The sequence below is a fragment of the Sorex araneus genome, chromosome 4, assembly GCF_027595985.1.
Source record: "Sorex araneus isolate mSorAra2 chromosome 4, mSorAra2.pri, whole genome shotgun sequence".
Classification (NCBI taxonomy): domain Eukaryota; kingdom Metazoa; phylum Chordata; class Mammalia; order Eulipotyphla; family Soricidae; genus Sorex; species Sorex araneus.
The window spans coordinates 218,080,209-218,102,540 of record NC_073305.1 but is presented as its reverse complement, the minus strand read 5'-3'; the positions used below and the strand labels follow the sequence as shown (position 1 = coordinate 218,102,540).

Below are 22,332 nucleotides of genomic sequence, written 5' to 3'. Positions count from 1 at the left end.
CTTTATTGTTCTTTGTCCACACGCGGCAGTGCTGCGGGCTCCCTCCCGGCAGGGTCAGGGGTGGGGTCCAGGCCGGCCCGACGCACGGCTGACAGTCGTCTCCCCCTCTGCCACTGTCCCATCTCCCCGGACGCGCCTCTTCCTACCTCTCTGTCTAGTGGGCGTCGGCCGCGCCTGTCTAGAGAAACATCTTGGGCACTGTGTGCGAAAGAGCACCAGGGTGTGACACGGGAGGTGGGTCTGCGTGAGAAGCGGTCTCGACCCGCTGGCAGCCCGCGTCTGGCCTCCGCCTGGAGGAATGAGCCTCCCGAATGGATTTCAGTAAAGTGCGTCTGCGGGAGCGACACGGAGTATGGGGGGGATGGACGGGGCTGATGTTGGGTATGCCCACCCTGCGGCTCCTGGCCACGGCCCCCGTTCAGGCTCAGACGGGCCGGTGACACAGGACAGACACAGAGCAGAAGAGAGCCGGAGGGGCCGGAGCGATAGCGGGGAGGGCGTTTGCCTTGCATGTGGCCGACCCGGGTTTGAATCCCAGCATCCCATATGGTCCCCTGAGCACCGCCAGGGGGTAATTCCTGAGTAAAGAGCCAGGAGTAAGCCCTGTGCATTGCCAGGTGTGACCCCCCCCACAAAAAAAGAGAGCCGGAGCTTCCCGCCCTTTGCAGAAGGGAAATAGTTGGTTACGGGGGGGGGGGCAGCAGTGAGGACCCGGCCAGCGCGGTTCCTCCCCCGAGCAGTGCTCGTCTGCAACCCGTGCCCCCAGATTCGCGGAGGACAGGACCATGCAAACACATTGAGCTGGGGGGCTCGAGACGCGTCTGCTGGGAAGAGCCCCGCCGGCCCCTGTCCCGCTGGCCCCGGTTGCCTCCACTTAAATGCAAACCGGACACAGATGGCAGCTCTCACCCCTCTGGGGTCGACTGGCCCACGGGAAGTCTTCAACAGAGCTACGTCCTGGCTGGAGCGGCGGTACAGCAGGGAGGGCATCTGCCTTGCCCACGGCCAGCCCGGGCTCAATCCCTGCCTCCCCACAGGGTCCCACCAGGAGTGAGCCCTGAGCACTGGGTCAGGAGTCAGCCCTGAGCATGTCCAGGTGTGGGCCTCTCCCCAAACAAAAGAGAAGACTGCGTGTCTCACAGATGCCCGTGGCCTGCTGGCCACTTCCCAGTGCCAACGTCCCAAGCGAGAAGGTCCCACGAGCAGCGGGAGGGCATGTTCTCTTTGGCTTGGGGGCCATCCCCAGTGACGCCCAGGGGTCTGACCTCTGGCTCTGCACTCCGGAATCACTCCTGGCGGTCCCTTGGGGGGACGGCACGGGATGCCGGGGATCTAACATGGGTCGGCTGCATGCAAGGCAAGCGCCTCCCCACTGTCCAGAGAGTCCGTCTCTCCCTAGCCCTGAAAGGCGGGGGACTTGGCCTGTCCACAGTATTCTGCGGTGAGACGTCGTTTTTCAGGCCAGAGATCTGGGGCCTGGCACCGTTCAGGTCCCATCCACTTAGGACCCGCTGGGCACAGAGGGAAATGCACTCAGCATGATGTCATGCGTGGACGAGACTGGCTTGTGTGCGGCTCCTTAATGCGCTCGAGCCGATGAACGCCTCCCAGCCCAGTTTCCTCTCTCCTGATGGCTACTTTATCAAGCGCGGCGCACGAAGGTCAGGCGTTGTCAAGGGGAAAAACGTAACTCTTGATGGGGGGTGGGGAGGGTGGGGGGGTGGGGGCACCACTTTGCAATTCCATTCACTGTTCTCCACCTCCAAGTCTGAGTCAGCGTTCTGGAGAAAGTTCTTCGGGCAGCATCTCTGAAATCATTTCCTCGGCGGGGCTTGCCTTTGAGACGCCCCAAGTCTCGTCCACATTTCTGGGTTTTTTTTTTCTTTTTGGGTCACCCCCGGCGATGCTCAGGGGTCACTCCTGGCTCTGCACTCAGGAATCACTCCTGTCGGTGCTCAGGGGACCCTGTGGGATGCTGGGACTCGAACCCGGGCCGGCCGCGTGCAAGGCAAACGCCCTCCCCGCTGTGCTATCGCTCCAGCCCCTCGTCCACATTTCTGCGGACACGCGTCTTAAAAAATTAATTACCGGAGACCTTTCCGCCCCTCCCCCCCGATCTGTTTCCTCGACAAAATCCATCGTGAGTCGTTTCACCGGACAGTGACAGACTCCCCGTCAGACTCCCCGTCACCCGGGGAGTGAGAGCGTCACTTCCAGCCCCCTCCCCACTCCCACCCCCAGGGGGGGCGACAGGCACAGGACGATGGAGGCGGGAGGCCCCTGGTCACGCCCCAAGGGGAGGTGAGAGGCCCCTGGCCACGCCCCAAGGGGAGGTGGGAGGCCCCTGGCCACGCCCCAAGGGGGCGGGAGGCCCCTGGCCACGCCCCAAGGGGAGGTGGGAGGTCCCTGGCCACGCCCCAAGGGGAGGTGGGAAGCCCCTGGCCACGCCCCAAGGGGAGGCGGGAGGCCCCTGGCCACGCCCCAAGGGGAGGTGGGAAGCCCCTGGCCACGCCCCAAGGGGAGGTGGGAGGCCCCTGGCCACGCCCCAAGGGGAGGTGGGAAGCCCTTGGCCACGCCCCAAGGGGAGGTGGGAGGCCCCTGGCCACGCCCCAAGGGGAGGAGGGAGGTCCCTGGCCATGCCCCAAGGCCACCCGCGAGGCCCGGCTCCACACCCGCCAACGCCCCGGAAGCCGGGGTGGCCGCGCCGGCCGAGCGGGGCTCACCTTTCCCTCTGGCCAGGCTCCTGTTGTACCCGACCGGGCTGAAGTACTCGAAGACGAAGACGGCGATGGCGGAGACGATGAGAAGCATCACGAACATCATCACCCAGACGGAGGCGCTGAAGGGCTCTGCGGGGGCGGGCGGAAGGCAGAGGGTCCGTGAGCGCCTCCCCGCGGCGGGCAGAGGGAGGTACAGGGTCCGTGAGCGCCTCCCCGCGGCGGGCAGAGGGAGGTACAGGGTCCGCGAACGCCTCCCCACGTGGTCAGAGGTGGGCAGCAGGGTCGGGCGGTGACCGGCAGGACCCGCGGGAAGCTCGCCCACAGAAAGCTCCGTGCAACAGGCACTGACCCCCCCACCCAAACGCGAGTCGTCATTGTTTACTCCACCCTCCAAAATTCAGTCTCTAGTTGACCAAATCTTCGAGGTATTTCATAAGACGTGTCCAGAAGGATAAAAATAGAGACGCGCATGTGACAGCGAATCGGGCCAAGGGGAATGCAGACAACACAGGACGGGCAGAGCAAAGGCAGAAGCCCGGGGTGCGAGTGCGGGTCGCCAGTCCTCCCTGGGTGCGGGGGGGGGGGGGGGGCCGGCCAGCAGCCCAGGCCTGGACGCGCCAGCAGGAGGCCCTCGGCCCTCCGTGCCCATCTGGCATCGGCTTCACTTCCCACATGCTGGACGGGTGTGGGTGTGGGCGTCCAGCCACAAGGGGGCGTGAGACCCCCCCTGGCAAGGGGGACTGCAGAGAGGGCTGGGGGTCAGCCTCTGCGCCCCCATGCTCTCCACCCGGCCTCCTGGCCCCACAGACAAGAGCAGATCAACCTGGAAATGGTATGCGGGCAACAGGTTTAACGGCTACTGAAAAGGACCCTCGAGGACACGGCATTCACCGACGCTGTGACAGCGTCACACAGAGCCTGCGGACGGGATGGCGCAGGGAGGGGTCCGCCCGGAAACGGCCACCGGCTCCTTCCCAGGCCCCTCAGGCTGCAAGTCTGAGAGTCAGAAGGTCCCAAGGATGCAAAACCTCAGGAGCTTTGAGATGCCAAGTCCTAGAAGTTACCCTTAGACAGGCGAGAGGGAAGATGGGAAATAAACGGACACTCCCGTCCCGTCTGACGAGGGCATGAACAGAAGCCGGATGAGCGCTTCAGCCCTGGGTGGCGGAGATTTGCGAAGGAATAAAAAAAAATCAACAGAAATTTTTAAAATATTAAGTGATTATGTCGCCACCGAGATGCATCCTGTGAAAGAAACTGGCCTGAGCTTCATAATCCTCTTGGTCAGAGGCCAACACTTTCTGTGGGAAATGCAGAAGTAGCCTGACAGCTCTTCTGGAATTGTCAGCATTTTTTTAATCTTTCCTTTTCTTCTGATAAAGCTAGGAAGGGTCACCAATCCAGCAGGCCAACTTCTTGTTAAAGACGGTCTGCCCAGCACAGCCGCGGGGTCACCATAAATTCCAACCCATTGAGCTAATATTTCTCAAGAAGCTAAAGTGTCCGAAGCTTGAACTGTGCTGGCTGATGTGGACAGCCAAAGGCACTTTGTCGAGCGGTTCAGACAATGCAGATGCGCTCAGGAGCGACAGGTGACAATGCAGCCTCTTTGCCTTCCACAGTGCAAGAGGAACTCCGAGAAACCGTCAGACGGCAATTGAAATTTATCTCCGTTACATTGAGCCCGAGTCATAAACAATATTAGGTCCCTGGAATCCTAACAATCCGGTAATGAGGTGCATCCAGAAAGGCGGAAAAGAATTAAATGAATAATTGGGAGCTTAAACATAACTTAATATTCAAGAATAAAGATATTAGAGTAATTTCCCAAGTAGCGGAGACTAATGGCAGAGGCGGTCTTAGCAGAGGAGCACTAGGCTGAGAGCAAATGAGTACAGGCAGACATCAAGCACTGGGGGTGTGTGGGGGAGGGGGGCGCTCTGAACCTGGATCCACTCGAGAAAGGAAAGGGAATCACTGTTGGATTCCAGGGTCAAGGGGGGATCGAGGGGCCTGAAGCCAGTTCCCGGGGGGCTGACGCCCCCTTCTCTGCAGGAAGAACCAACACTACGGGAACGGTGGGTCAGGCTGGATTCTCCTGACCCGCCCGGCAGAACCCACGAGCACTCGCCCGACTGCACGTGGGACCTCAGGCATCCCGAGCTAACGAGAACTAGGCGAAGGCGGACAGAGCAAGTGACAAAGTCTATCCCTCGATTTGTGGGCACAAAAGTAAACAGGATTCTGCTGCCGTTTAAGTCTGGTTTCAGGGAAGTCAGGGAACTGTGAGTGATCTGAGGGAGAAGGGGGGAGGGAGGAGAGGGGATAGAGAGGAGGGGAGGGGATGGAGAGAGAAGGGATGGAGAGAGGGAAGAGAGAGGGGATGGAGAGAGGGAAAAGAGAGGAGAAGGGAGAGAGGGAAGAGAGAGGGGATGGAGAGAGGGAAAAGAGAGAGGGGAAGGGAGAGAGGGAAGAGAGAGGGGATGGAGAGAGGAAAAAGAGGGGAAGGGAGAGAGGGAAGAGGGGATGGCAGAGAGGGAAGAGAGAGAGGGGAAGGGAGAGAGGGAAGAGGGGATGGGAGAGAGGGAAGAGAGAGAGGGGAAGGGAGAGAGGGAAGAGGGGATGGGAGAGAGGGAAGAGAGAGAGGGGAAGGGAGAGAAGGAAGAGGGGATGGCAGAGAGGGAAGAGAGAGAGGGGAAGGGAGAGAGGGAAGAGGGGATGGCAGAGAGGGAAGAGAGAGAGGGGAAGGGAGAGAGGGAAGAGGGGATGGCAGAGGGAAGAGAGAGGAGAAGGGAGAGAGGGGAAGGGAGAGAAGGAGGAGAGGGGAAGGGAGAGAGGGGAAGGGAGAGAGGGAAGAAAGAGGAGGGGAGAGAGAGGGAAGAAAGAGGAGGGGAGAGGGAAGAAAGAGGAGGGGAGAGAGAGGGAAGGGGAGAGACAGGGAAGAGAGAGGGAAGGGGAGAAAGGGGGAAGAGAGAGGGAAGAGACGGGCAAAAGGAGAGGGGATAGAGAGAGAAGGAAAGGGAGAGAGGGGATAGAGATGGGGGAGAGGCTGGAGAGGGAGGGGAGGGGGGAGAGAGAAGAGAAATTGGAAGACAGGAGAGCAAAACAGGAAAGACAAGAGAAAGAGAGAAGAAAGACCAAGGAGAAGGGGGAGTTGGAAGGCAGATTGAGAGGGAGAGTGAATGAGGGGAGAGAAAAGAGGAGAGAGAACGAGAGAGGGTGAACAGGCGAGGGACTGAGAGAGGACAGTGAGCGAGAGAGAAGAGAGAAGGAGAGAGGCGAGAACAACAAAGAAGAGAGTGGGGGGAAAGATGGTTTAAAAAGGTGAGGCGCTTCCTCTGTAGTCTAAGCCGCATATTTTTAGCCAAGTCTGGATGAAATCCTCTCCCAGCTTGAGACCGAGTCACCGTCCTTCCGCGCACGACGTCAGTCGCGGGGACTCCGGGTCAGAGTCTCTCTGGATCAAAGAATGTGCCCCCGCTTGGAAACTCTTTAGAAATCACTGAAAGAACTCTGGCGCGCGAGAGAGACGTCATCGGTGTCTCTGAAGGGCCTCTGCTTAACATTTCTACACAAAAGCTCAAAGGTATTACCTGCCCGTGTTTCCGAGGCGAGTTAATGGAGTTTGCGGCGGAGAGAGAATAGGAAATAATGAAGAGCAATGCAATCAGGTTCGGGAATGTTTGGGCTCTTCCAGACGGGCGAGCCAGTGAATGGGGGAAAATGTAGCTTAGCGCGGTTCATTAGGACTCTCAAAACCTGCAGATAATGACCATAAATAAGGGCCGCAGTCAATCAGACGGGAATGGCACTGAGGCACGAGGGGGCGTGGTAAGCCCCCTGCATGACAAACAGCTCCGAGAAATGGCTTCCCCTGGCCACCATTTATTTTGATTTAAAAGGTAAAGTCAGTGGCGTGTGCGTTGGGCATGGGTTGGGGTGGGGGAAGTTTGGGGGGGGGTGGCTAAATTTAGCCCAAACACTTGACTTTTTAATGGAAATGTTCTAACTAATGCGGGTAAGATGAAAAACCAGGGAAACTGGATCGAGGTCAGACTCAATATTAGTTGACCCATTTTCATGAGTCAACGGATCTATCTCTCTCCCTCTCCCAGGACCCTGAGTGCTCTCTGGCTTGCGCAGACAGTCTGTGTAAGAAAACAGGATCTACGTGCACAGGCAGGCAGGAAGCCACGGGGCGAGGGGCCCGAGGGGGATCCTGGGACATGAGGGGTGTGGACGCCAAGCCCCAGGGTCGATGAGAGACAAGAGACCCAAATGCCCACAGCCCAATGGAAAAGGTGCCTTTCAGGTGTGGAGGGAACTGGGACCCCCTGGGGGAGGGAGGGAGACACTGGTTGGGGGGATGTTGCTGGCACATAGTAAGTCTAGAGCCCAACTATCAATCAATTTGTAACTCATGGGGCTTTCATAAAACTAAAAAAAAAAACAGAAATAGGGGCTGGAGAGATAGCACAGCGGGTAGGGCGTTTGCCTTGCACGCGGCCAACCCGGGTTCAAATCCCAGCATCCCATATGGTCCCCTGAGCATGGCCAGGGGTAATTCCTGAGTGCAGAGCCAGGAGTAACCCCTGTGCATCACCAGGTGTGACCCAAAAAAAGCAAAAAAAAAAAAAAACAGAAATACATCAAGACCAAATTAAGTTGATATAAGAGAAGAAAAATAGATTTCTTTGCTAAACTCACGTTCTCCAACCCTTTCTGGTCCTCTGGCTCTGGGGGTCGGAGTCTGGCTGGGAACAGGGGAATGAATTATTAGACATGATTACTAAGTCGGCGTCTACCCAGGAGGTCTGGAGATTGTCCCAAACCAGGCCCCACAGCCTTCTGCTGTAAGGACAAAATTGACGCCATGAACAGAAAAATCAGCCAGGCCCCAGGTTCAGTTCCTGGAACTGAAACAGATTCGTTTCCCAGCAATAAAACAAGGTGTAACTGGCCAAGTTCCTGGGCCCTGCAGGTGGGCTCAAGCGATCATTACGCCCCCAGTCAACACGCCCCAGAAATTGTCTTTTGTTAACGGTGAAGAATGAGCGGCTCATGTAACCATGCACTGCTAGTGGGAACTACTGTTTAACGGCGGCCTGACCGCTGTCACCCTAGACACTTGCCAAATGCCTTTGTTTGGTAACTGAGTAAGATTTCTCTCTGAAACAATAAGGCATGTGCAACCCTATGTAAACCGCTGGCTGCCTGAAGTCGGGGTCGCTATCAAGAGACCACTCTGTGGGTGAGATGGTTGACCCCAGGATACTGGAATAAAAGCTCCTGCTTTTGCATGATCGAGTTCATGTTTCTGTCCATCTTGCCAGAAAGAGAGAGAGGGAAGGGGAGAGACAGGGAGGAGAGAGAAGGAAGGGGAGAGGGGAGGAAGAGAGAGGGGAGAGACAGGCAAAAGGAAAGAGGGGATAGAGAGAGAAGGGAAGGGAGAGAGGGGACAGAGATGGGGGAGAGGCTGGAGAGGGAGGAGAGAGAGAGAGAGAGAGAAGAGAAATTGGAACCCAGAGTCCCGGGCTTAACACTGCCCAGCGCGGGGCAGCGAGACTCCTTTCGAAAGAGACAAGAGGCATAAAAAGGGACAGAAGAAGGGCGCGGGATTGGCCGGGGTCCTTGTCCCACCGGCAAAGGCGACGAGAACGGCAAGAGAGTGAGGCATCAGACCTGTGAGTGCTAGGGGTTCCAAGCGGGGGACCAGAGAGGAGCGCAGTGAGGCTGTGCGTCTCCGTGCGTCAGACGCCGTCCAGATCCCGCCAGCCAGCGTTTCAGCGCGGGACAGGAGGCAGCCTCAGTTTCCCCGGATGTCTGCGTTTGCCTGGCTTGACGCAACGGGCAGCTCACGAACGGGCTCTGGCCAAGGGATTTTTTTTTTGGTGGGGGGGGGCAGGGAGCAGGGGAGGGGGAGTCTCCTGGACCATGCGAGACACTCTATGGTTCCTAATCTAACCACGGCCTGTCACCCTCTCACAGGCCTCTTCGGAAGAGGGCACCGACCTTTGTGTCGCATCTCTGCGTCGAATCCCCCCCAGTTTGGGACCGACGGGCAAGCACGGGAAGGGAGAAGGCGGGCTTGGTCTGCATCCCCTCGCCTTCCGGAGGATCACCATGAATGGCTGGTGACGAGCAAACACGACGCAACGCTCCCCGTGAAGGCAAGAAACGAGCAAACGCCCGACTCCATTCGGCACAGGCTCAAGTGGCCTCGCCCCCGAGCGCATAAATATGCAGACCCCGTGACTGAGAGGAGCCGGTGACAGGAAATATCAGTCGGCTGCTGACAGAAAAAAAAGGTTCATGCAAAAACATAAATCGACGGAACCGTTCAAAGAGAATTCAAAGAGCATTTCCTTCTTCACCAACTCCTCAGCCAACAGGAGGGCAGGAGGGCCGCCTTCAGAGCGTGGTTTGTTCATCTGCACTCCAGGAAGCATCGCTCCCCCCTCTGCTTATGGGGGCCCCCCCGGGCCCCAGTGGCTGTGGTGCCTTGTCACGGTCCCCTCTCTCCCTTCCAGGGAACCAAGGTCTGTCTTGGATGAGGGGGAGAGGGAGGCGGATGCCGAACGGATGTTTATGAGCTGATTAAAATGAACTGCGGGCCGGCAGCTTTGTGGTTCTTATGTTTTCCAGGCCCTGCGGATATAAATTTACTTTACACGTTCCGCCGTCAAGACCAGCGTCGGAAATATCTGCTAGTGCTTGTCGCAAATATTTCCAAGCGGGAGCTGAAAGGGAGATGCTCATTGCGGGGGGCGGGGGGGGCTGTGTGCCTGTGCGTGCTGGCTGAGGTGACCCCCAAAGCAACTGGCTTGAGAGGGTGCAGGAAATATCAACCGACAGCTTACAAAAAGAGGGTGCACGTATGAGGTCATGAACTTTGCATATAAATAGATCGGCATGGAAAGTATCATGCTAAGTGAAATGAGTCAGAAAGAGAGAGATAGACATAGAAAGATTGCACTCATCTGTGGAATATAGAACAACAGAGTAGGAGACTAACACCCAAGAGTAGTAGAAATAAGTACCAGGAGGTTGACTCCATGGCTTGGAAGCTGGCCCCACATTCTGGGGAGAGGGCAGCTCAGATAGAGAAGGGAACACCAAGTAAAATGTGGTTGGAGGCCACGCGGGGGAAGGGTGATGCGGGCTGAAAGTAGACTAGAGACTGAACACAGTGGCCACTCAACACCCCTATTGCAAACCACAACACCCAATTAGAGAGAGAGAACAAAAGGGAAGACCCTGCCACAGTGGCGGGGTGGGGTGGGGGGAGATGGAATTTGGGGGGTGGGAGGGATGCTGGGTTTATTGGTGGTGGAGAATGGGCACTGGTGAAGGGATGGGTTCTCGAAAATGTATAAATCTGTAACTGTAAAAAAAAAAAGAGGGTGCACGTAAAAACGTGAATGTTTTCCAACCCACCAGGGTTGATGCAGAACCGCCATTTTCAGCGATGCTCGGGACAGTTGGGACTATGGTCCCCTCCCCAGAGACGCCCCGTTTCCGCTCTCCCTACTGGACGGAGCCTCCCAGGGTCCCGCCAGGCCCAGCCCTTGAGCGCGGAAGGTGCCTGCCCCACTGACCGTCCCAGAGGCACCCGCGGGAGGCCCCTCACCTAGAAACGCGGAGGGGGAGACCGTCCCGTTGCTCCGGGAGACCATGACGCTGATGCCCGTCTCCACGAAGGGCACGGAGAAGTCCACCACCTCTGAGCGCTCCTCGTTGATGGTGAGCGAGCCCACGGCCATGACCGCCCGCTGGTAGACCACCTGCAGGCAGGGCAGAGAGCAGCGTTGGCCCTGCCCCGGGGCCGGCGGGGGGGTCCCCCACATCTCCATGAGGCCCGCCGTCCCCCCGGGAGGGAGGGAGGGAGGCCCACTTACTTCCCCGATCATGCCGTTCCACACGTTGTTCACTTTCTTGCCATGTTTCCCGTTGGTCACCAGGTAGAGGTCGTAGGTGAACTTCACGGTCCGGGAGAGCTTCTTGAGGATGTCGATGCAGAAGCCCTTGCAGCACTTCTTGACGTTCATGCCCTCGTTGGTCGAGTTGCTGCAGAGAGAAACGCCAGGAGGACAGCCTGTGAGCCCCGGGAGATCCGGCCCCCGGGCCCTTCTGCTACCCCCGTCAGACGGGAAACGGGGTTTGCAAAGGAGGGAGCGACTCTGGCAGGGACAGACGACGGGGAATGGCCGGGACAGAAAACAGACGGTGCTGAATGGTCACCGAAATGAGCTCCTGGCGACCTTTAGCTCGGGAGGGTTATCCTCTCCTCCGCTAAGCGCTTCTGCCCGGGGGTCTGCTCTCTGCAAGACGTGGGCACCTGGGTTCGGGTGTGGGTGTCGGGTTATAGGTCGGGGCAGATGAGGCCACACTGAGCCACAGACGAGCAGGACAGATGAGTGAGGTGGCTCCCATCCTCACTGAGGTGTGAGTGTGAGTGCGCACACAACACTGTGGCCTACCTACGTGGACCCCCAAGAAACGCCCATGCAACCCTCCTGCAATCCGCTTCCGCCCCCCAGCCCCAGCCGAGGCGGGGTGACCCGAGAAACAGACAGGAGACGGGGGTGATGATGTCCAGTGTGCCCAGTGGCCAGGGGTGTGGCCGTGGGGGCGGAGCCCGGATCAGCCCGTAGACATCCCCGAGACAGGAGAAGCCCCTTCCTGGAGGACCCCTCGTTAGTGAGAGGGGCGAGGGCACCAGGATGGCGGGGAAGATTCTGGGGCAGGGAAAGCAGAGCCCATTTCATTTCTGCTCGTCTTAGCAAGGCCCCCGCAGTCTGGGGGGCCCTGGGCACTCGGGACCCTCCCGCAGAAAATCGAGGGGCCCCTGTGCCTTGACTCGCCTAGAGGTAGAAGCCTGACTTGGTGGGTCCTGGCCACTCCTGCTGGGCTTGCTTTCCAGAAAGACCCCGAGACCCCACCCAGAGCGTCTTCCCTGCATGATGGTCACCACACACACACACACACACACACACACACACACACACACACACACACACACACACGGGGACTGACGGGAACCCCATAAGGAACCAAGGGGCGCGTCCCCAGGGTGTCACTGTTAGGAAAGGAAGTGGGCAAAATGCCAAGTGAGCCCCTTTCGCATGTGTCCCTACGTGGCACGTCAAAGACGGGGAGTGGACAGTGACCGAGCAAGCAAACCACTGGGCTCTGGACACAGAACCAAGGTCGCCGGAGTGGGTGAGGTCAGGAGGGGGCCGGGGAAAATGGTCAGAGAGACGGGAAGTGACGTCAGGTTCGTGGGGGAGGGTCTGGGACAGTGGGTGGTGGTGGTTGGAAGCGTAGTCACTTTGCACAGGAAAACCCTAAGGGATGGCACCTCAGTCTCCACTACATCAAAGATATCTCTTAAAAATAAAAGAGGTGGGGCTGGAGCGGTAGCACAGCGGGGAGGGCGTTTGCCTTGCACCTGGCCGAACTGGGTTCGATTCCCAGCATCCCATAGGGTCCCCTGAGCACCGCCAGGAGTAATTCCTGAGTGCAGAGCCAGGTGTGACCCAAAAAGCAATAAATAAGTAAATAAGCAAATAAATAAATAAATAAAAGCGGTGGATGTTATCCAATCCACCAGGGCGCACAGAGCCGCCATTTCAGCGACGTTCAGGATGGTTGAGACTTTGTTTCCCCCCAGAGACGCCCCTGGCTCCTGCTCGCCCCGGAGGCCCATCCTTCCCCGGGGGCATTTTCTCCGCACAAATGTGTGACTTGGGACTTTTGCTTTCAGCTCTGAGACTTCTGATCTTATTTTACTTAAAAAAAAAAAACCTCTTTTTTTTGAGCTCTTGTGGTTTCCAAGGCTATTAACGATGCCGCATGCACGTCACTCAGACCCACACCCCTGAGAGACTCGGACCCCCACCGCCCCCCAGGAGAGGTTTCCAAGCCCCATGCCCTCCTGCCTGCGGGCCTGGTGCCCCCTGCCAGGGGCATTCTCACGGCCCTGAGCAAGGCGGGTGGGTCAGAAGCAGAAACAGAGCCGTTAACACCACTTGTTCCACTGACTGGAGTCCTCCCTGGAGTCTGTGGGGAGGGGTCCGGGCCTTTAGGTCCACGCATGCCCTCGGGGTCTGGCATGTGTTTCTTACTTGTTTGGTAAACTCAGGGCCCTGAGGCACAAAACGGAGCCTGGCTTTCCAGAATGGGGGCGCTGTGAGACTGCTTCCTTCAAGTGCACCCCCCATCGCTCTTCCAAGGGCCCTGAGACCCCCTCCACAGCACCCCCACCTCAACCATGCGCATTAGTTCTCCCATTTAATTTTTTACATTAAAGTAAATTTTTTTTTTGGTTTTTTGGGTCACACCCAGCGATGCTCAGGGGTCACTACTGGCTCTGCACTCAGGAATTACTCCTGGCAGTGCTCGGGGGACCCTATGGGGTGCTGGGAATCGAACCCGGGTCGGCCGTGTGCAAGGCAAATGCCCTCCCCGCTGTGCTCTCGCTCCGGCCCAGGTCTCCCATTTTAAAGAAGGCTGGACTCTGGCCACTGCCGGCCAGGCCTGGACAGCAGAGCCCCAGAATAGAGCGCCCCGGGGTGACCTCGCCGTGGGGGGTGGGGAGCAGGTGGGGTGTCCTTGTGGGGGCGGGGGCACCCGCCTGATTCATCCTCCTGGCTGGCCTGTGGCCCCCTGACCCCTGGGGCTCTGCCGTCTCCAACTCACCCAGCAAGGCCGGGAGGTGCCTCCGCCACCTTCCTGGGTACATTCCTGCTCCGCTTTTACCCGCCCTAAGCCTCACCCGGGTGCGCTGGAGGGTCCCTCCTGCCCGCCCCCTCCTTCCTAGGCCTTTCTGTTTCCTGCTCTGCCGGCTCCCGTCTCTGCTTGCCCCGTGCCTGACTCAAAGCCCCCCCGGTTGGTCTCCCCTCCCCCTCCCCCTCTAGCACGCTACGGTGCCGAAGGAGCACTCGCCGACCCCCCCCCTCCTGGATGCCGACACCGAGAGGGGCTGACAATTCCGAGTTGGCCGATCATTACTTATTGCATAATCTAGCCGGCACTTCAATTCCAAAGAGGAGGAGGAGGAGGAGGAGGAGGAGGAGGAGGAGGAGGAGGAGGAGGAGGAGGAGGAGGAGGAGGAGGAGGAGGAGGAGGAGGAGGAGGAGGAGGAGGAGGAGGAGGAGGAGAAGGAGGAGGAGGAGAAAGAAGAGGAGGAGGAAGAGGAGGAGGAGGAGACTCGGGAAGCGGGTGCAGAAGACGGGAAGACATGGTTAAGAATAGGGCAGGTGGGGCCGGAGCAACAGTACAGCAGGGAGGGCATTTGCCTTGCATGCGACCAACCTGGGTTCGATCCCCGGCATCCTACAGGGTCCCCCAGCACCACCAGGAGTAATTCCTGGGTGCAGAGCCAGGAGGAACCCCTGAGCATCGCCGGGTGTGACTCAAAAAGAAAAAAAAATCGGGCAGGTGGCAGCCACCAACAGGGACTGTGTTTCGAAGTCGGACCTGTCCTCACCGGGACGCGATGCTTTGCTTGCTGAGGGCTGCGGGGAAACTCCTCACGGAGACTCTGACCTTTCTGCTTCTTGAAAACTTCTTTCTTTGTCACCCCCGAGAAAAGGACGGGGGAGTGCATGCTGGCTGCCGGGAGCTGGGGAACCAGAGCCGGCCCCCGCCAGCATCCAGAAGCCAGGCCAGGCACACACACACACACACACACACACACACACACGGGTGGCGAGAAAGACGGAAGGTGTCTGCCAGCTTTGGACCTTGGGGGATCATCCAAGAGAGGATGCAAAGAGATGAAAGATGCAGGAGTGAGCACTGGGGAGGGAGCATCTAGGGAACTAAAAGATGAAGCACTGAAGCCTTCAGGACGGGGCCTGGGTGACAGGGCAGGGCGAGGTGCTGGCCTTGCCTGTGGCTGACCCGGGCTGGACCCCCGGCACTGCACGGGGTCCCCCGGGGCCTTTCCAGGAGGGACTGTAAACACCTGACACCCAAGGACTGCCAAGTGTGGCCTGTCCCTCCCCAGATAAAATCAAGCCAGAAAGGAGAGACCGGGGAAGTTGGGGGACTCAGTTGAAGGGGAAGAGCACGGCTGTGTAGACAGGGCGGTGTTGGGAACACGGCCGTGTAGACGGGAGTGTCTGAGCCTCTCTAAAGTGCCGGCAGCTGGGCTTGAACCGGCTCCTTAAGCCTCCCCGAACTCGGCCTTTGTCACAATCTAACCAGCAACACCCCTAGAAGGAGCCGCGCGGTTCCTAGGGCCTCCCCACCGAGCCTGGATGCAGTGCCACCCTCCTGGGGGCCCGGCGTGCCCCCCGCCCTTCTTTACCCCCCCACCCCGGCCCCACCTCCGCCCCCGCCCACCCGCCCAGACTCACTTGATCTTGACGAACTTGCGGCAGGGCACCGTGTTCCTGACGCACGTCTCCGTGAGCGGGTCGATGTCCTCCACGATGACGAACGGGGCCTCCTCCAGGGTGACGATGCTCAGGTGGTTGTCGTCGGGCTCGCAGTCCGAGAAGGACTTGTAGCGCGGCCACACGGCGTGCCGCAGGCTCAGGCTCTGGTTCTCCCACTTGCCCACCTGCACCGGGACGACACAGACACACGCGTGGACTTGGGGTGGGGGGGGGAGGTGAAGCCCGGGACGGGGGTGGGGGGGGGAAATCCGCCTTGGCCCAGGGACACGGAGGACAGCGACGCAGCCTGGGACAGGAGCACGCGCCGTCCTGGGTGGGTCACGTCACGCAGGACACGCTCGCTCACGGGTGGGCGGTAAAGAGACCACGGGAGGCAGCGAACCACGGCAAGAGGTGACGGGACCCGGGAAGTGACCCACAGAACGGAGCTGACCGATGGTGGGGGACAGAGGGGGACCCCCTGAGACTGTGGTGGAGGGGAGCGGACACTCTGGGGGGACACGGGGAGGATAGAAAGTCATACACACACACTCACACACACACACACACACACACACACAGTCTTGCGTCCAGTCTTGTCAGCCACAGCCCTTCCCGGACACCAGGAAAACAACAAGAAGGACGGGGCGATGGCAAGGTCGTCCCTGGCATGTCCCCCGGCCAGGCAGCGTGGGCCTCGGCCCTGGGTCTCTCCCCGGGACACCGGGACCCCCAGCCTCACCCACAGGGGTGGTGAAAACACGCTTCCCCGCGGCCCGACGCCCGGCAAACGCATCTCATCCGTGAGACGGGCATGTCCCTCCCTCACCAGGGTGCCCTGGGGACAACACAGAGTCATCTGGGGACAGCAGGCGGGACAGCTGGACCAGACGCCCGGCAGAGACGCCTGTTTCAGTCTCGTTTCCGAGGGCAAGAGACCACGGGAGGGGGAGAGTATGTTTAAAGGAGAGAGGACGAGCCCGCCGCTGTGGCCAGGGAACTGTGTGGGTCCAGCACCACAGCCTCAGACTGCCCCGGGGAGAGGGGTATGCCCGGGGTGCCCTCGGAGGGACGTGGGGGAGACCCCGTCCTGCCGAAGCCCCGCAGCTGCACCCCCACCCGAGCTGCCACCCTGCCAGCCGTCCACACCACTGCTTCAGGACGGGTCTGCGCAGAGGCCAAACCAGCCCCGAATCCCAGGGACGCCGGTTTGCAGGCTGGGAACGCTGGGGTCTTCTCGGGGCCTCCCGGGGTGAAGGCAGGCGGCCTCCCCCACAAACCCCGGCAGCCATGTAAACTCCTGGGCCCAGTCTTGGGGGTCCTGGAATGCAGAACCAACGAGGCACCTCCAAGCCCACAATCCCCACAGCGCAGTTGGGGCACAGCGAGTTAGGTGGGCAAAGGGTCCCGGCAGCCTACGGAGCTCAGCAAGCGAGAAGGATAACCCCGGCCCAGCCAGCCAGGAGGAGCCAGGAAAGCCCCAGACAAGGACTCAGCGAGCCCGCGGTGACAGACCTCGGTCTCCACAAATTTTCTTTTGCTGAGGTATTCTTTATTTTCCGGCGATGCAACTAACCATTTAGTTTTAACAAGCCACGTAAAATCCTACTGTGCTTGTTAAGGGGGCAGGCTTGGGGGCGGGAAACCGGGGACACGGTGGTGGGATTGGGGTTGGGACAGTGGATGCCTGGAGACAACTGTATGGTGGGTGACCTCGTACGCCACAGTGTTTGTTTTGTTTTGTTTTGTTTTCCTTTTGGGTCACCCCCAGCGATGCTCAGGGGTTCCTCCTGGCTCTGCACTCAGGAATTACTCTTGGCGGTGCTCGGGGAACCCTATGGGATGCCGGAGATTGAACCGGGTTGGCCACATGTAAGGCAAACGCCCTCCCTGCTGTGCTATTGCTCCGGCCCCTTACACCACAGTGTTTAAATAAAGTGAGAAAATTAAAAGATAAAGAAGAGGGGACACGTCGGGGCTGGGACAGGGCAGCAGGTAAGGAGACCAGGGTCTCGCTTGGAGCTGGAATGCAGAAGGTCACGTGAACATGCTGTTTCACGGACGCAGCCGGGGGGAGCTTCCGCTGGGCAGAGAGCAGGGGTCGATGGGACTGCAGCTGCCCCCCACCCCCCATTCTCTCTGTCACAAGGCACAGCCGGAAGTGGTGCGGGTTCCTGATTCCACGAGCTCAGGCTCTGTTCCCACCACTGTCCTCGGGTCACGTCCCCTCTGGGGACCGCAGCACCCTGGATGGATGAGGAAGGCTGTTACTTCGCCTCCACCCGCCTTTGGGAGGGGGCGCGGTGATGACGGCAACCCCCCTCCGAGCTCAGAGCCCGCTGGCCTGGGGCACGTTCTCCGGAGGTGGAACAATCGCCACTCAACTCCAGCTCTCTGGGGAGAGGGGAAGCTTCTGTGGGCACAGCGCCAGCCTCTGACACACAGGCCAGAGCCGGGGTCAGTCAGGACATGCCCTTGACCTTGGGCCTCAATGCTGGGGTCTCAGTTTCCTCCTCTGAATCCTCCGGCACAAAGAGGGAGAACTGCACCGTCCCTGAAGTCTTCCAGGCCCGCGTTCTGCATGAAGAAGAGGAAGCTGGCTCTCCCAGCCCAGCCCTGGTGTGAAGGGGGGCGCAACCAGGAGGGGGGGCGCCGGCACGCCCAGGCCACTTGCCGTTTCGTTCTTCCCTGAGTTTTTTCACGTTGGATCAACACGGCGCTGTAAGGTTCTAGAGTTTCGGCCGCGCAGCACACACGCCGGCAGTGCCCATCGGCCCCTTTCTTCCCAGCGGGCCCACGGCCCCTTCCCGCTTCCCTCCTGGAAACCAGCCACGGCCACAGAACCTGAACATCTTCGTTCTGTGCGGCCCGTCTGGTGCTTTGTTGCTCTGCGAGCCTCAGGCAAGTGGCATCACACGAGTGTTCCCTGCCTCCAGCTCCCAGAGCTTCAGAGCACGGAGCCCTCCCGTCCGGCCAGGAGCCTGCCTGCCCGGTGGCCGACACGGAGCAGGGCGGCCCGGGCTGGGGAAAAGGCGGCAGAGACGATCCGAAAGGTGCCCGTCCTCCCGGGGCCGAGAACCAAGCCCGATGACCAAGGGACTTGTCCACTGGGAGTCTGTGCCCGGCTGGCCACAGCCAGCGGAACCCGCTTCTGATGCATCGTGGAAGCTGCTCCTTGCCCTGTCCCCACTCTTGGCCAAGTGTGACCTCGACTGGGCCACCTGCGGGAACCCGGTGACGATGACAAGGGTGACGATGACACCCACCCTCGGGTGGGCCTCGCACCGCGCCTCTGGGATCAGCACTGCAGGTTTCTCATGCTCTGCTGGACTCAACCCTCAAAGCACCCCGAGGAGGTGGGGGTGCCAGGGAGGGAGGGGCGGCCAGGAGGCCCCGGGGCCGTGCCGCTCTTTTAGGTGCTTGGATATCTGGGGCCACCGAGATGGAGCACCAGGTAGGGCATTTGCCTTGCACGCGGCTGGCCCAGGTTCCATCCTCAGCACCCCATCTGATCCCCCGGCACCACCAAGAGTTATCCCCAAGCACCGCTGGGGGTGGCGCAATACACCCCCCCCCACACACACACACAGACACAAAATCAATTCATCCAGTGCTATAAACAGAGCATGGAAGTTGCCACTTTTTTTTTTTTTTTTTGCTTTCTGGGTCATACCCGGCAATGCTCAGGGGTTACTCCTGGCTCTACACTCAGGAATTACTCCTGGCGGTGGTCGGGGAAGGGGGGCCCTATGGGATGCTGGGAATCGAACCCGGATTTGCCGCGTGTAAGGCCAACACCCTCCCTGCTGTGCTATTGCTCCAGCCCCGAAGTGGCCACTTTTACCGGATGAGAACGGAGGAGACGACGAGGGTGTGGGATGTAGCAAGTGGATTGCCCCCGGCTCGGAGTGAGGCCGCCGACCCCATTGAGCTTATTTTGAAATCAGGGCCGAGATCTGAGTGGAAGGCTTGGCTGGGGTTGGAGTGAGGGAGAAGGTAGAGAGTAGGGGAGAACTTTGCACAGAGTAAAAATTAGCTGGCAAATGTCCCCTCAGGCGGACGACCCGAATCAAAAACTCCAACAGGGCAAATCACGGCTTCAGGGCTCCCCTTGTCTCCCTCCCCTCGAGAGCGTTGATTATTCTCAGGGGAACAAATGCATCAGGCACGGGTCCGACACCCCGCTGTCAGGGCCCTCACACCACAGGAGAGCCCGAGGGTCCGTCACGAGGACCCAGGAGGGGTTGGGGTGCCCGGAGCCGGGGAGCAGAGGTTGAAGCCCCATGAAATGTGAGCACTCGTCAGCGATCATGCGTCCACACAGGCTCAGTACCTGTGACACAGACGCCCCTTTTGAGCCGGATATTAATAACCAGACAGGCTGGGCGGGGGGGAGGGGAATGGGCTGTGCACACCGCACTTCTGGATTTTTTTTTCCTGTAAATCTCCAGCTACTCCAAAATTAAGAGCGTCTTTAATTTTTCCTCCAAGAGAGGGAATGATTTTTAAATCATCGGAAAGGTCTTTCTTCCCTGGGACAGAGAGCGGCTGCTCTCCCGGGTGGGGGGGGGGAGGGGTGGGCGCTGGGCCCAACCGCTCTTGGCCCACTGCCTTCACATCTTTATCTGAGAAATGGGCCGATGACATCATGGCTGAGGACTAGGTTAGTTAGTGCAAGGAAAGAACAGCGGGCACTCAGCCCCAGGAGGGCTCGGTGCTACTATGTTGCAGTTGTTGAACCAATGACACAAAATGAAACATCTTTAGAAGCCCAGAGCAATAGTACCCTGGAGAGGGCACTTGCCTTGTACTCAGCTGACTCGGGTTCGAGCCCCAGCATCCCAAGAGGGCACCCCCAAACACCACCAGGAGTGATCCCTGAGTACAGAGCTGGGGGAAAAGGCCCTGAGCATCGCCTGGTGCGCAAACTCCCCCGCCAACAACAACAGAATACCTTTAAGGCAGAGTTTCTATTATTGCACATTCTGACTTCATGAATGCGTTTCTTGAAACTATTTCAGCTTGATGTGTTCAATTATTTTTTGAACACATCAAAAAATGTTTTATTTCATTTGAAAAATAAAAAAATATATTTTTTCCTTCAACGGTGATAAGGGAAAGAGTCATAACTGGTTGGGGGGATTGTCATTTCCCCCTCCCCCACACACATACTGCATCATTCCCTCAGGCTTTGCCATAGCTTTCTGGCATTCTGCCACCTCCCCTCAGCTCTATCTCCACCATCGTCTGTTTTTATTACACTTTATTTTGGCTACAGCTATTGACTTTCCTTGGAAATGAAACCCATGTCTCTTTGGCAAATCTGTCCATTTAGGTGGCTCGCCATTGGCTGTGGCTGGCTGGGGGAGAACATGTGACCTAGTGATTGGTTGGGAGGAGTTCATGTGACCTAGTGATTGGCTGGGGGAGAACATGTGACCTAGTCATTGGTTGGGAGGAGTTCATGTGACCTAGTGATTGGCTGGGGGAGAACATGTGACCTAGTCATTGGTTGGGAGGAGTTCATGTGACCTAGTGATTGGCTGGGGGAGAACATGTGACCTAGTCATTGGTTGGGAGGAGTTCATGTGACCTAGTGATTGGCTGGGGAGAACATGTGACCTAGTGATTGGCTGGGAGAGTGCAAATGTCCTAAGCTGAGCCAATGAGAATTGTCCCCGGGACTCTGGCTTGGATAGGGCAGTTCTCAGAAGAACCAGGAATAACAAAGTGAGCTATAAAGTAGAGATGGTCTTGCTGGAACTCTTAGAACAACAAAAGGTGACATTCTCAGATACTCATGTAGGCACCTGCTTAGCACAGCTTAATTCTTCTAAATCCCCACAGTGTAGCACTGTCGTCCTGTTGTTCATCCATTTGCTCCATCGGCACCAGTAACGTCTCCATGGTGAGACTTGTTACTGTTTTTGGCATATCGAATACCCCACGGGGAGCTTGCCAGGCTCTGCCATGCGGGCGGGATACTCTCAGTAGCTTGCTGGGCTCTCCGAGAGGGATGGGGACATCAAACCCAGGTTGACCTCGTGCAAGGCAAGTGATAGCACCCTGCCCGCTGTGCTATCACTCCAGTCCAAATCCCCATACATAAGGAATAAAATGGTGTGAGCACATGATTTTTATCTGTATTAGAAATTAAAAAAATTTTTTCAAACAAGCCCTCACTCACACAAATAGGTTGTATGAAAGGGGGAAAAAAATCTTTACCTTCAAAACAAACTGAATTTCAGTGATAAACCTTTGAGTGTTTTCGGTGAATACACTGAAGTTTTGAGGACAAAGAAAATTAATTGACCTCTGATAGAGGAAAGTGATTTTGCCAAGAGAAATATAAAAGGGGGAAAATTAACTTTGCAATGATTTTTGTATCCATTCTTATTAATAAATCTTCAATGGAGCACTTAAAATAAAAAGCAATTGCTCTCCTAGGAAGCGTTTCGTGGAAGGCACTGGTGACTTATCAAGATCGCGGCCAGCATTTGCTCAGAGCAGAGATGTTTCATCTGCAGAAACTTCCTCAAGCTACTCTTCACCTCCTCCTGACCGGACCAATTCAGATAAATGTCACGGAGGCTTCCAGAGGCTGGAAGGAGGCAGGTCACCGTGACCCTCTTCTCACCGAGATCTGGGCAGCGAAGCTTGGCCTATTCCTGAAATGCACCTAAGAGATGACCCCCACTCCCCCCGGCTTCTGGGACCCCCAAACCACCTCCTAAGAAATCTCTACCTAAACCAACTCAAGATCGAGCCTGACTCTCAGTTTTTCATGACCCCCACCACCAGGGATCAAATCCAGACTCCCCTCGACGTGGAAGGGCTGTACCCCAGTCTCCAGTCCCTCCTGTGCTTATCCTGTGCTCCCTTCGCACGCCTGTCTCACCTCACACGACCGCACGGACACACCTGCCTCAGAATCCAACCTCACTGACAGCCACACCTTCTCCGCATGAGAACACACGCTTAGGCAGAGAGAAGAATGCACGAACATGCTACACTTCTGTGCACATGCATGCGTGTGTGCACACACATGCATATACACTCCTAACTACCCAACTCACAATACACACACGTAGTCATTCTCATTCATACCCACACGTACACCGACACACACATACTCCCAGCCCAACACACAGATGTTTACCCCGAATAAGGGCATGCAGAGCCCCCCACCCCGTCCTATGCCTTCTTCCCCAAGCCCCTCTCCTTTC

The 22,332-nt window shown here is 58.1% G+C and overlaps 1 protein-coding gene across 1 annotated transcript in view; it reads right to left on the bottom strand.

The window, feature by feature from the left end:
• The window catches only part of GRIN2A (glutamate ionotropic receptor NMDA type subunit 2A), a 275,021-nt gene that overhangs the window by 46,538 nt on the left and 206,151 nt on the right, over positions 1 to 22,332 (bottom strand). Inside the window, exons 6-9 of the mRNA XM_055136810.1 lie at positions 15,086 to 15,291; positions 10,619 to 10,787; positions 10,351 to 10,504; positions 2,724 to 2,849 (exon numbers count right to left, since the gene is read on the bottom strand). Of these exons, the coding sequence (XP_054992785.1) occupies positions 2,724 to 2,849; positions 10,351 to 10,504; positions 10,619 to 10,787; positions 15,086 to 15,291 (655 nt within the window). The remainder of the gene's footprint in view (positions 1 to 2,723; positions 2,850 to 10,350; positions 10,505 to 10,618; positions 10,788 to 15,085; positions 15,292 to 22,332) is intronic.